The sequence below is a fragment of the Tubulanus polymorphus genome, chromosome 1 (genome assembly GCF_964204645.1).
Source record: "Tubulanus polymorphus chromosome 1, tnTubPoly1.2, whole genome shotgun sequence".
In the NCBI taxonomy this organism is placed as follows: Eukaryota; Metazoa; Nemertea; class Palaeonemertea; order Tubulaniformes; family Tubulanidae; genus Tubulanus; species Tubulanus polymorphus.
In genome coordinates, this window is record NC_134025.1 from 24,904,345 (window position 1) to 24,916,980 (window position 12,636).

Consider the following 12,636-nt stretch of genomic DNA (forward strand, 5'->3'; position numbering starts at 1 on the left):
TGACCTCATTATTCACTTCCGGTAGCAGAAGTCACAAGATTTCGAATCTCTGAAATTTAGAGCAAGTTTTATGGTTTTATCGAAGCTTTTTATGCGTATTTTATCGTTTTAACCGAACTGATTCGATTTGAGACACACGTTCAACGAATCGAAAAACGTAGAACAACCTCAGAATTGATCGAGGAAGCTGAAAATACAGCAAATATCATCATCGCGCGGCCGAACGTTTGAAGTTTCTTCACCAGAACCGACGCCATCTATCCACCGTATTGCGAATTAATTATGTTTTGTTTATGTCAAGTTTGACACATGTTGATGACTTGTTTTGGCCAATCATACACACGACGCACAGGTTATGGTAAGTAACAATGCTTATATTTGGGTCTGGGCCTGATAAGTTGTCATGACTTCAATTGAAAAAACCTCTATCCAACATTCAAAATTAACTCATTTGTGTTTCTGGTTGTACTTGCTGCATCCATATATATGCGCAACAGTAGCTGGTCTGTGTCGCACAGAATACGGCTAGGAATCCCTCAGTATATGGTTGGCTGACTGTTGTCGCTGTGAGGTGATTCCAATCAACTGTTTAGATCTTTCTGACTTGTTCTGCAAGCAACGCAGCGAAAAAGATTGCTGTGAACTTGTGAAGTTTGAACTTTGATTTGCTGTGTACCGACTGAAATATGAACAGCGATTCTGAAATTTGTCATTTGTTATTTATTTGAATTCATGGAACGCAACTGATTTGTAGAATTATGTCGCTTAGGAAAATCGAGGATAAATTTGATATTAAGAATGATTGTACTGTTAAATATAGCCCTCTTCTGAAATGGAAAGAGGTAGGCACCTAAACAAGGATGAATGAGGAAATTGACAACATGTCTATATTGAAATTCTAGAATAATCAGAAATTCAATGATCATTAAGCTTCATGATTTCTTGCGAAGAGATTGGGCATTCGAATATTTTTAAAGTCAAAGTCTCAATTCTCGTGTTTAGTTTTAGTTGAAATCTTCTTTGAATCTTTTAGTTGTTGTTCTTTCATTTTGATGTTGGATATTCAATACAGTTGACCCTCAATTATCCGGCACTCTTGGTGGTACCCATATGGATAATTGAAGGTGGCAGATAACTGAGTCATTTTAGTTGTCTATGAACTAAGTTTATGTAATCGGGAAATTAAATTTTGGGTGAAAACATTGGCAGATAACGAATGAATGACGGATAAATTGGGCGTTCACCTAGCTCACTAAATTTCAACCGTTTGTTTAGTGATCTTTGTTATAACAATGTTTAGGATTCGTTGTTGAATCGTTTATCTCAGATGGGTTACACCGATGATACTATGGCTGAAGACGACGCTTTCGATGAAAATGCGCAACTGAATTTTGCGACCAGTACTCCTCTGAAGAAAGGCTTTCGGCGGTACAGCGAACCTGCAATACCAACGAATCGCCGATCAAGTGAGAGTGACCCTTTATTAGCCCCTGCTGATGATTACGAACCTAAAGGTGGACCACCAGATAGGTCAGTCAGAGCATTTTTTCTTCAAAAACTTTGGCATCTCCTATTTAATTTGGTTTCTCTACCATTTGTGTCCATTTGAAAATACTATTTCATGAGTTTTTCAGATTTCACTTGGTGTATATACTATTCTATGTACTAGGCATTGGTACGTTGTTACCATGGAATTTTTTTAGCACTGCCAAAGGAGTAAGTATATATATCGATGAAATATTTTAGATTCTTCATTTATATTCTTCATGTGATCATTTTATATTTCATTCAAAAATTTTATTCATCTTTTTCAGTATTTCCTTTATAAACTCAGGAACACTAGTATTCCAGTAGCAAATGCTACAAATCCAGACATGCTCAACAATCTTCAAATATCGTTTGAAAGTTATCTAGCCATCGCTGCTATGGTACCAAATATTTTATTCCTGTTTCTCAATACTGCGTTAACCAAAAGGTACATATTCCTAGGATTTGGAGTTTTTGGTATTTTGATACACCTTGAAGCATTAATCTAAGCTGTGCTAAGTTAGAATAAATTGATGGTCTTCAATTGGAAAGTGTCGATGTAGAACAAGAAAAATAGATTATTGTTAGTTGCAATGATTAGTAACATTGAATATCATTGATGATTTCTAATTACTCTTTGATCATTCTACTAATAGATCTCCATGTCTTCATATAACATTACTAACTATTATATGAAATTTCTTGATTGTTTTGAATTTTAGGATAAGGTTGAAAGTTCGAATGGTTACGTCAATAGTGATTATGATTATCATGTTTGGTTTTACAATCGTCCTCGTCAAGATAGATACTGATCAATGTAAGAGTAGATATATCATTCGATTAACACTCGAGTGATAATTAAGTAGATTTTTAAGTGTTATCTATTTGATATGTAGAAAACCCGCAATAGTAACGAAAAAATAATATGAATTTCATAAATGTTTCCTTGAGCTAGTAGTTGTTCGATGTTTTGACTACCAACATGGATATAGTGTTTTTATCTATGGTTATTGTTATCTATTTAATGATGCTATTCTTTTTTTTCAGGGCAAGAGACTTTCTTAGGTGTAACTCTAGGCACAGTTGTTATTCTAAATGGTATGTACCAGTACATGAGAAGTGGTTCACAGCTTTGAGATATATGTTACTGCTAACTTGCGGATTAAATTGGACTTTATATTTCTCTATAGAATATGTGTGACCCTAATCTGTTAATCATTATATCAAAATTGTGGCTTCGCTGTTACGTGTAGTGACTACTAAATTATATCAATTGTGTTAAATGTCATATCCCAATACAATGTACGTATTCTGTCCTTTGATAACTCCAATTTCATCAGTATGGTAAAAATAATATTACCAGATCTGGATTCTCTACCCTGTATTCTAAGCAAAAAAATGTACTTGAAGAGTTTCCTATCAGATGCACCTTATATTGATAATTTTTCGGTGGGAAATTTGAAAAAATAAAACGTCTTATTTTGTTTTTAGCAAATGGTGCTATTATGCAGGGATGCTTATTTGGTCTCGCAAGTATGTTTCCAAGGAGATATCTGCAAAGTGTTATGGGTGGTCAGGTATTCTATCTACGATTCTTGCCATCATATAGAAGTTCAGTACAAAATGTACAAACAAAATATCAATTAATTTAGCTAGGTTAATTTGATAATGTACTGTTTTCATTATGTTTGCTAGCAAAGTAAACCACAGATTGCCGATGTAGGTTAATTCTGTAAATTGTAATTGATCTCTCGACTGAAATAGTGCTATCAAATGTTAACTACAGGCTTTGGGAGGATCATTGGCAGCTTTGGCGAATATAGCTGCAATTAGTGCTGGTAATGATGACTATATTGATAGCGCATTCGGATATTTTTTGACGGCCACAGTGATACTTATCATATGTTTGATGTCCTACCTTGCTTTGGGAGTCTCGGTGAGTATTTGACAATCACAAAGGATTTAGTCAAATTTTACATTTAAATTTTAAAAAGCAAATTGATATGTATATGTCATTTCTTTTGATCAGATTCTTATAAATTTTTCAGCATTTTGCGAAGTTCCACGCAGAAAAGTGCCGTAAGGATCTTATCTCTTAATCAATAATCAACACAAGTTAATACGACTTTCCTACTCTCCTTCACTTCAATATTAGTGTCAGGCCATTCAATAATGTCTTTATCATTGAACTCAGACATTCAAGTGACCTCATATCACCTGATGGGTCAAATGTTTATACATTGTATATAGAATCAAGAACATAGTTCTTTTGGGTCAATTATATTCAGCACGTGAACAGTAGCTTCATGTTTAGGGTGTCTTGTTATGCATTTGCTATGTTTTCATTTATATTTCAGGGTGTTACCGATGTATTAATCTTAGTTTTGACTCTTTAACTATAAACGACGGAGACCCGAGCCCTTGGGTTAAGAAAGACCCGTCTCCGTTTCATGTAATCTTTAAAAAGGTACGAACCCTTCCTGCATACACATGCATGGCACTGAACTTTTTTTCTTTTCTCTACATGATTAATTTAGTTGCACATCACGAGTCCCTCGACAAAAATGCAGCCGTTATTGATTTGGGCAGCAATGAGGCTTCTGTTCCATTGATACTGAATAGAAAGATAAATTATTTTATGGTTTGGCGTCGGGTAGGTGTTAATCTAAAACACAACCGCTTCGACCTAACCCGGCTCTTGATTTATTAACAGTATAGAGAGTTCCTCTACCCACACATACTCTGATTTAATGTAACCCTTTTATTACTGCCAGTTCTTTGAGAGGGAGTTCGTTTCGAAGTTAGCAAGTTAATATGATAAGTACCAGTACTGGTATATTGGAGAGAATAAAAGAATATTGACATTGATTGATGATATCAAAGCCCACGTTGATGAAGGATAGGCATTTCGTAATGAATTGGTTAACCATTCTTAATTGATTTTTTGCTGTGTATCCTGCAGGATGCTAAGATTGAAAATCATTCTTTTTGCTTGTAATCAATTTTAAATTCTATGTATGAATACTATTTCATGGGTAATCATTGAAACCTTCAAAATTCAATGACATTTTACAATTTAATTATGAGAAATTGTTTATCATCTATTTTCAGATATGGTTCTATGCAGTGAGCGTATGCATAATATTTTCAGTCACTTTAGGTTTATTCCCAGGAGTTCTGTCGGCTATAGTTTCTGAAAACTATGGCAAATCTAAGTGGGCTAGTAAGTACCGCATCTTCTAATATACTGCTCCTGATACTTATTCATTTGATAAATGAAATCATTATGGTGTAAGTAATGTTATTCTGTCTGTGTCTTTCAGCTCTATATTTTACCCCAGTAATCTGTTTCTTCCTGTTCAATACTGGTGATTTAATTGGGCGTACATTAGCAGCATGGCTACATGTTGTAAGTGGACCATTACGGCAATTTTGAAAAATTCAATTTCTGAAAATGATAAGTTTAGCCTGGTGTTACCTCGAACTCTTGACCAGTTTGTTTTACGTACATTATTGTTACTTTCTATTTCAGTTCCGTAAAGGACCCGGAATTCCACTCATTACGTTTATGCGTCTCGGTTTCATTCCGTTGCTTTTATTCTGTAACGTACAACCTCGGATACACGGTTTACCAGTATTCTTCTCTAATGATGCCTACCCAATAGTATTCATTGCATTGTTTGCAGTCAGTAATGGATTCATCGGTACTTTATGTATGATGTTTGCTCCTGGGTAAGTAATACATCCGCTGAATAATGAATAAACTTGTGAATCTATTTTAATGTTATGTTCTTCGTACTTCTTTCTGTGATGCACTTCTGAATTAGAAGATATACAGAAATAGAATTGATTTTAAAAAATCCAGTTTTTTTACTAGATTTAGTATTACATATTTTTTTATTAGTGGTCATCACCCTATATTTATGTATTTCTATCTCATCAATAGATTATCCTGTTTTAAAATCTGGTTTTAACTAAATCTCGAATTGCTCTTATCGATGCATGAAATGCACTGCCTAGCTGTCTCATCTTGGTCTTGCATTCACTAAATGTTTTTATCTTTGCATGTAACCCTCTAAAAATCCCTCATCATCAGTTTATTCTGTTCTGTGTTGTCTTATATGTGAGTCATGCACTTCATACTTCCTGTCTTCTGCACGCTTTTCTTTCCGGACTACTAAAACTACTGTCACACAACTTTTCTGGTAACGGATTGCAAACTTATTGAACTCATTGTTGATTGATCAATTAAACATAGTCCATGTTTGAAACTATTTTTCCAATTTTGTGAGCAGATTCATGTGTAGTAATAGTTGTGTTTTGGTGTGATATTTACAGCCATGTTCACCCAGACGATGCAGAAACAGCAGGCTCGATGATGTCATTCTTCCTATCAGTTGGACTTGCGCTTGGTTCTGTTATATCGGTAGGCCTGGTAAAACTTGTATGATTCGCTGATTACGCGATCGAATCTTTTTTGTAGCCGGGTACATCCTGACGATGCGGAAACTGCTGGCTCAATGATGTCATTCTTTTTGTCACTCGGTCTGGCATTTGGAGCTGTGATATCTATGGGACTCATCAAAATGCTATGAATATTAGCAAAAATTCATAGTCTTGATTTTTGATATTAGGAATCTAGTTTTTAGCCCACTTGGGACTTAAGTTCCTACGGGCTATTGCGCTAATTAAGTAATTACATGTCAGGGTCAGTACTTAATTCTTACATGGCTGGTTTTCTTGCAATGATATAACTCACATGCAAGTTACGTTAAAGGCTAAATGATTTTAAGGATTATTGAAAAATTTAGGATTTTTTACATACTGTTTTTTCATTTCTATGCATACTAGTGCATATACCAGTTAATATTTTATACAGCGATTGTATTCTGAGAGACAGTTTTAATCATAAATCATTTTATTTTTGGTCTTAAAGAGGAAGGTTTTACATCATGTATATTTACCATCGTTTTACTGTAAAGTATTCGTGGATATATTGATATTTCAAGATAAAGCATGTACAGTGGATGTAGATATATGTGCGTATTTATAACAAACTCTGGGGTGTAGATAGTTATAGTAGTTGCTATTTGAAAAGCGCCATAAACCTGTGATATTGTAAATGTAAAATAGTTTTTAATTATTAATATAGAGTTTATTTAGTTGGATTGTACATATTTTGAGAATGGCGAACTGGTGTATTAAAGAATAGAAATTAATGTAATCGTCTTTTGTAAGGCCAGTCCTGTTAAACCAACTGGGTACCAACCGCCTGTAAATCTGTAAAAATATGTTTAACCCTGGGTTTATGGGTGAAATTAGGCCTTGCATTAATTCAGAGTCATATTGGCATTCTTCATGAATTAACCTGTCTATATTTTGTTATCTATAAAGCTTGATTAATCAAAAGTGCAATATATGAATATTATCCTAGTTTATTTTTAACTGGTATAATGGTATAATAAGAAAGTTGAGTGATTTTCTTTTATTGACAAGCTTTTTATGACTGAATTATTGAAATGAATATACAATGGTAAAAGACAAATTGTTTTATTAAGAAAATCATTGGTGTATGTATTCACGGTGCCATAATAAACTATTGAAGAAATATTGCAAATGTATGTGATTTAGTTTGAAATTTGTGCCATTTTATCCTCTTAATGGACTAGGATTACTGATGGAGATTTTCTCTAGAGTCATCAACCTTCAAGATACAGTAAAACCTGCTTAATCCGGATCGGCTTAATCTGGATTTTGGTCTAATTCGAATATTATTTGCAGTCCGTTTGTTCATTAATATACAAGAACATGACTTTTGAATTTTGTTGGTCCCAAATGATTCGAATTAAGCAGCTTCTACTGTACCGAAATTAGGTCTTATGATGTCATAGTTGTAATCTAACCGTATTTGTCATACTTCCTTTGATAAGATCATTCTTATGATGCCTTATCTCGGCTTTGCCATGAACTCCGGAAATCCTCATAAGTAAAAAGAATTCATAACCATTTTCATGCATTGTACAATTAACTTGAATTTATTGGAGATTAAAAAATAATCATCAAAGATCTACTGTCCCCATCATTTATTATTTCTGATGGAGTTTCAGTTGGACACTTGCACTTACAAATTATCACAGTAAATATACAGAGAGATAAATGATGCGATATGGGGTGTATTTTCATTTTCCTAATCAAGGTACATGTATATCAATAAAATATTTAAGTTAAAAATTTACAAGTCGGTAAATCATTAATAACAGACAAAAAAATTGAACATAATAAAATAACCTTTTACTGACAATCTATTTCTATTTACTGCTTCTATAGCGCAGTAAATACTTTGGACCCAAGAATTGTTTGGTCGCAGTACATTCACAAAAGCAACCATCACTAAATCCAGCTTCAGAAGCTATAAATACAGCTTCTCCTGTTTGTGTTTCAAGTTCATAATCTCAGTTTGGTTCAGCATTATTGTTTGCTAAGCTACCGGTTCCGATTCTTGTTGTGTTGGAATATCTGGTATTATAGGCTTCTTGATGGAGCCGACTTCATCCACTTGAGCTTGAGTCAGAAACGTTTGATCCCCTTGATCACCACCACTAAATCAAATATGGAGAAAATGCCAAAGGAATATTCATAATTCTAATAGTTTGAAAATATACCACATTTCTGTGCTCTATTGCTTAAACAGGGGAAAAAATCTTTTATAAATGGTCTTAGAAGATAATATTAGTTATTTCAAAATTAGGAACCCACAGTCATTAAGATAACAACAGAAATTCTAAAAATATCAGTTCAACCTAAATAACATTATTTCAAACTCACTCAAGAATAAATAATTTTTATTAAGATTGAAAAAGCTAACCATACCTTTCACTTTTGTCTTTGATGCTAAGAATAGTATTTTCTGGTTCGATGTTGGGTTTGGCTTGAATAGGAGGAAGAGCGCTGCTGTTCTTATCTCGTGCACCGTTCATCTTCGCGAACAAATAACGCAAAACACGCTCTTTCTGTTCCCACGTCAAATCACTGATATCCACTTTGTTTGATAAGTCAACCCTGCATACATTAAATTATATATTGATGAGCAAAATCAATGATGCTACAGTGAAGTCCTTACTTGCTCAACTCAGTAATTTTTTTTTCAACAAAATTAAGAACTGACAAATACCATGAAAGCAAAAACTTCAAAATCCATGAAAAATGAAAGATTGAAAAGAACGATAAAACTGATCAAAAGTAATCTGAATGTTTGAACTACTACTATCTACCTTAGTTTCTTCCTGAATAGATGATATCAAGGAATATAATTAAGCTTATTATTGTTGTTTAAGAAATGATAATAAAAACAGCTACCTATGTATAGTTTATACTCACAATCGTTCTGCAGCCTCGAGATCTCTGAATACACTATTTGTGCTGGTGTCTGACTTATTAAACGTTCGGATTTTCGGGAATTCGCCAAGACCTGCATGTGCAGCAAGCATTTTCTCTTGGTAAGCCGCCTGTGCAGCCTTACGATACTGAGCTCTACAACAATCACAATATCATCATATGAAAAAAGTCAGTAATAATGTATACTTAAATGGGGCAGGTTGGATGATTTTAGATGATGTAACCAATGATTACATATTCAGTGGTATATTGCAAGGTGTACATTGTTAACCATTAAACTGCATGCACTTAAATGGGGTACCAGGATATCAACTATACATATACTGATCAAAATACTACTACTACTGTTGGTCTTAGGTCAGGGTATGGGATACTAATATGCAGTAATGACCAGTAGGGTACGTAAAATTTGAATAGCCCAATCAGGAAGGTGGAAACAACCATTAATCTGACAACACTAACATTTCAGTACATCGAATTCTACTGAAATAGAAATACACAACAGTCAGTATACATATTCTTACCCCCTGATTTTGGCACTGTTTAAGAAAAAACAAGCAGACAATAGCAGACGTTAGAGGTGTGATAAAAATTACAGGACATTAGTTTGTGAGACCAAAAGCAAAGCGTACTTCACAGCAAGAGAAAATTTCCACTGTAGTGAATGACAAGATAAATGTATTTAAAAAGTTGTTATATGAAGAAAAATGTAGTGAGACAAAATGAAAAAAATTACTGGTGTAGCATTGGGCACAGATGACTTACTGGTTCGCTGCGATTTCAAGTTTGACTTGTTGGAGAGACTCAAGGAAAAACCGTTCCATTTCTGTTCTTTGATCTAAAATATTCCGTGCTAAACGTTTGACTTTATTCATTTCTTTATTTTTCAGTTCAACCATGCGTTGAAGTTTCGCCAGTTCCTTGTGCGTTGATTCCGTTTCAACTCTGCCTCGATGCACGATGGTCATTTTTTCATCCTCAAATTCGTGAACGGCATGACTGAGCGCTTTTTCGAGCGTTTCCACTTTTTCTTCGAGCTAGAATATTGTAAATAGAGAAAGGGTTTTGAGATGAACTGCCTCCTTAAAATCCCCTTAAACATCCCTTAGTCTCACCATTAAGATTCATACAACAGCTTTTAAATTCACTCATAATGATCATAGGGTTGGTTCCTACCTGACGGATTTTTTCTTTCTGGTTTTTGCCTTCACGAATCTTTTCATGCATCATCATTTCATTTAGTTCCTTGTATTCGCTGAGTTCCGTGTTTTCTTCTTCAAGACGTTTTTTAATGGTCTTCAGTTCATCTCCTTCTTTCATATGATATTCAAGGGCTGCTGTTATACGTACATTTTCCTTATAGACCGATCGAGTCGTTTCATCCAAATTTCTATGAAAAGCAATAGAAAAATTTTTGGTTTTGCCATAAGAATAGAGCTACACTAGCAATACCCCTTGGCTGATGAAAATCTTTATACTTTAGATCTGATGAAATAAGAGAGTGCATTTCCATCATGCCATAAAGCCACAAATTAAGTGAAACACTGTATTTTGACCATGGAATATCACAGACATCTTGCATCTAATGCAAATATTCAACCAAAATTGATAATGATTGTTAACTAGTGTTGAAATAAATGTTGGGGATGTTTACCCTATAGCTTCTGTATGCGCCTTTTCAGCCAATTCAGCAATCTTTTGATTTGCCTCCTGCTGTAATCTCATCTATATTAGAAAATCAAAATAACTTCAGACCATGTATTTCAAGCCTTGATGTAAATAACTATTTCAAAATGTGCCTGCTAAGTAGTGGATATATACATACCTTCTCTTCAAAGAATTTCTGCTCCATTTTAGTCATTTCTGTTTTGTGATCACGATTTGCTAAAAACATTCCTTCTTTGATCTAAAGTTTATGATTTGAAATCAAACAACAATTTGAAATCATCAGACACAGATATCATTTTACAATGAACTTACCTCGTCCAAGTCCTTCTGCATTGCTGCTCGTTTCCTGCGAAATTCTTTCACAAGTTTCAACTCACTTTGCATCAGCGACACTTCATCATTCTTTTGTTTAAGCTGAGTTTCCAAATCATTAATTTGTGTACTTAACTCATTTATCTGAGAGAGAATGAATCAAACAAACAATGAATGAAGTACATAAAAAAAAGCCTTTGATTTACATGTATCGGTAAACTGGTACTCACAATATCTTGCTTTTCCTTTTTCGTTTGACGTCTCAAATCTTTCATTTGTTGTTGCAATTGTTCAATCTGAAATTGATACATAAGTACATACATAAAAACAGCAAAAAGTATCTAAAAGTATCTATCAGGCCTATCCCGATGATTAATAACCTGGTCATCTTTTTCCTGGTCTTTGCGACGAAGGAATGTAACGACGTCGATAGTGTCTTTTTCCGTCTGCTGAACTTGTGTATGTAGGGTTTCATTTTCAAGGAGCAGACGTCGAGAATTATCCCTGAAAAACAAATTTTATTGATTATTGATTTAAGAGATAGTGAATTTGATCAAGAATAAGTGGGATTTTCAGTACCGGTACTTACTTGTATTCAAGACGGGACTGTTCCAATAAGTTCAATCTAGTTTCCCATAGTTTCGAATTAGCATTCGCAATCGCTATCTTGCTATCTCCCTTCTTTGCCTTGTCTCCCTTCTTCCCCTTCTTTCCTCCCTTCCTATAAAAGTCGAACAGATTAAACAGATTTTTCTAAATGCGAGGGATCTTGATAAGATTTTAGAAATAATTCTTTGGTAATCGAACATCTGTCATATGAAAATGTAATCATTATGGATTTATGGAGGAACATCGATAATTAAGTACATGCTAAATACGAAACTAATTGACATTCACTATTTAGGTCTAACATAAAGTAAAAGCTTAGAGTATTTGGTTGGTGGAATAATTCATCTGAAACCTAAATAAAAGACTTGCTTCACAAACGTATGTCACACTGCATTTCTGTGATAACATTGTGAAACGTGAAACATTGAGTATATATCTATTTGTTCAAACCATGCATTTGATTTGGGTATGTTCACCACATCAGGGAGGTGGGGAAAAAGTTAGGACAGAGAGCAACCCGGTCTGAGTACATTCAAAATGGGTCATCCTTATTACCGAGATGACGTCTTTTACCGAGATGAACCGAGACGAACCGAGATGAAATGAAATATAGCATATTTATTTATTCCTTATCGATTTTAACACTTGAAATCATGTTATATCAGTAATAAATACCTTCTAGAGTCATATTTTACATATTTTTTTTAATAAGGATGACCGTTCAAAATGTGCCAGTTTCTTTAAGTACTTACGACATCCCTGAGAAAGAAACGTCAGAGCCATAACTTTCGTTATCGCTACTGACAGTCGATGAAGATCTAGTTAAGATGAATAGATCGTCAGTTAAGTAAAAAAGAGAGCACAAACATAGCTAGGCCTGCTAATTATAATGTTAATGTTACCTCTAACTAATAAAAAGAAATTTGATTGGATTTTTTTTCAACTTACCCCTTCTTTCCACCCTTCTTCCCCTTTCCCTTCTTGCCCTTTTTAGGCATTTTTAACAAGCGACTGTTTTGTTACATTAGATCAATTAATCGTACGAAGAATGCTGACTTCGTTCAGCAATCGATGAAATTAATAAAATAACACGTAAACTCGGAAACTAAATTTGACAGCTGATCG

At 34.2% G+C, this 12,636-nt stretch overlaps 2 protein-coding genes across 8 annotated transcripts; one reads left to right on the forward strand and one right to left on the reverse strand.

Annotated features, from left to right (window-relative positions):
• The first annotated feature begins 29 nt into the window (after positions 1-29).
• LOC141903772 (equilibrative nucleoside transporter 1-like) lies at positions 30-7,139 on the forward strand. 6 transcript variants are annotated; one of them, XM_074792098.1, is made up of 14 exons: positions 30-358; positions 1,328-1,530; positions 1,635-1,716; positions 1,815-1,975; positions 2,250-2,344; positions 2,575-2,625; positions 3,019-3,104; positions 3,314-3,463; positions 3,576-3,606; positions 3,885-3,994; positions 4,639-4,750; positions 4,851-4,936; positions 5,060-5,259; positions 5,866-7,139. In XM_074792098.1, the coding sequence occupies exons 1-14, from the start codon at positions 356-358 to the stop codon at positions 5,975-5,977; spliced, it is 1,482 nt and encodes a 493-aa protein (XP_074648199.1). In that variant the 5' UTR covers positions 30-355; the 3' UTR covers positions 5,978-7,139. The 6 variants fall into 6 exon arrangements, with proteins under 6 accessions (XP_074648199.1, XP_074648173.1, XP_074648181.1 ...); XM_074792072.1 differs by lacking the exon at positions 3,885-3,994 and adding an exon at positions 4,065-4,180; XM_074792080.1 differs by lacking the exon at positions 3,885-3,994 and adding an exon at positions 4,065-4,180 and having other exon boundaries at positions 6,011-7,139.
• Positions 7,140-7,545: 406 nt separating this feature from the next.
• Positions 7,546-12,635, reverse strand: LOC141904921 (basal body-orientation factor 1-like). 2 transcript variants are annotated; one of them, XM_074793545.1, is made up of 13 exons: positions 12,460-12,635; positions 12,264-12,329; positions 11,492-11,623; positions 11,283-11,406; positions 11,133-11,198; positions 10,903-11,046; positions 10,748-10,828; positions 10,577-10,647; positions 10,099-10,312; positions 9,688-9,959; positions 8,905-9,057; positions 8,398-8,586; positions 7,546-8,126 (listed from the first exon to the last, which is right to left on the reverse strand). In XM_074793545.1, the coding sequence occupies exons 1-13, from the start codon at positions 12,507-12,509 to the stop codon at positions 8,006-8,008; spliced, it is 1,683 nt and encodes a 560-aa protein (XP_074649646.1). In that variant the 5' UTR covers positions 12,510-12,635; the 3' UTR covers positions 7,546-8,005. The 2 variants fall into 2 exon arrangements, with proteins under 2 accessions (XP_074649646.1, XP_074649655.1); XM_074793554.1 differs by lacking the exon at positions 12,264-12,329.
• Position 12,636: the final 1 nt, after the last annotated feature.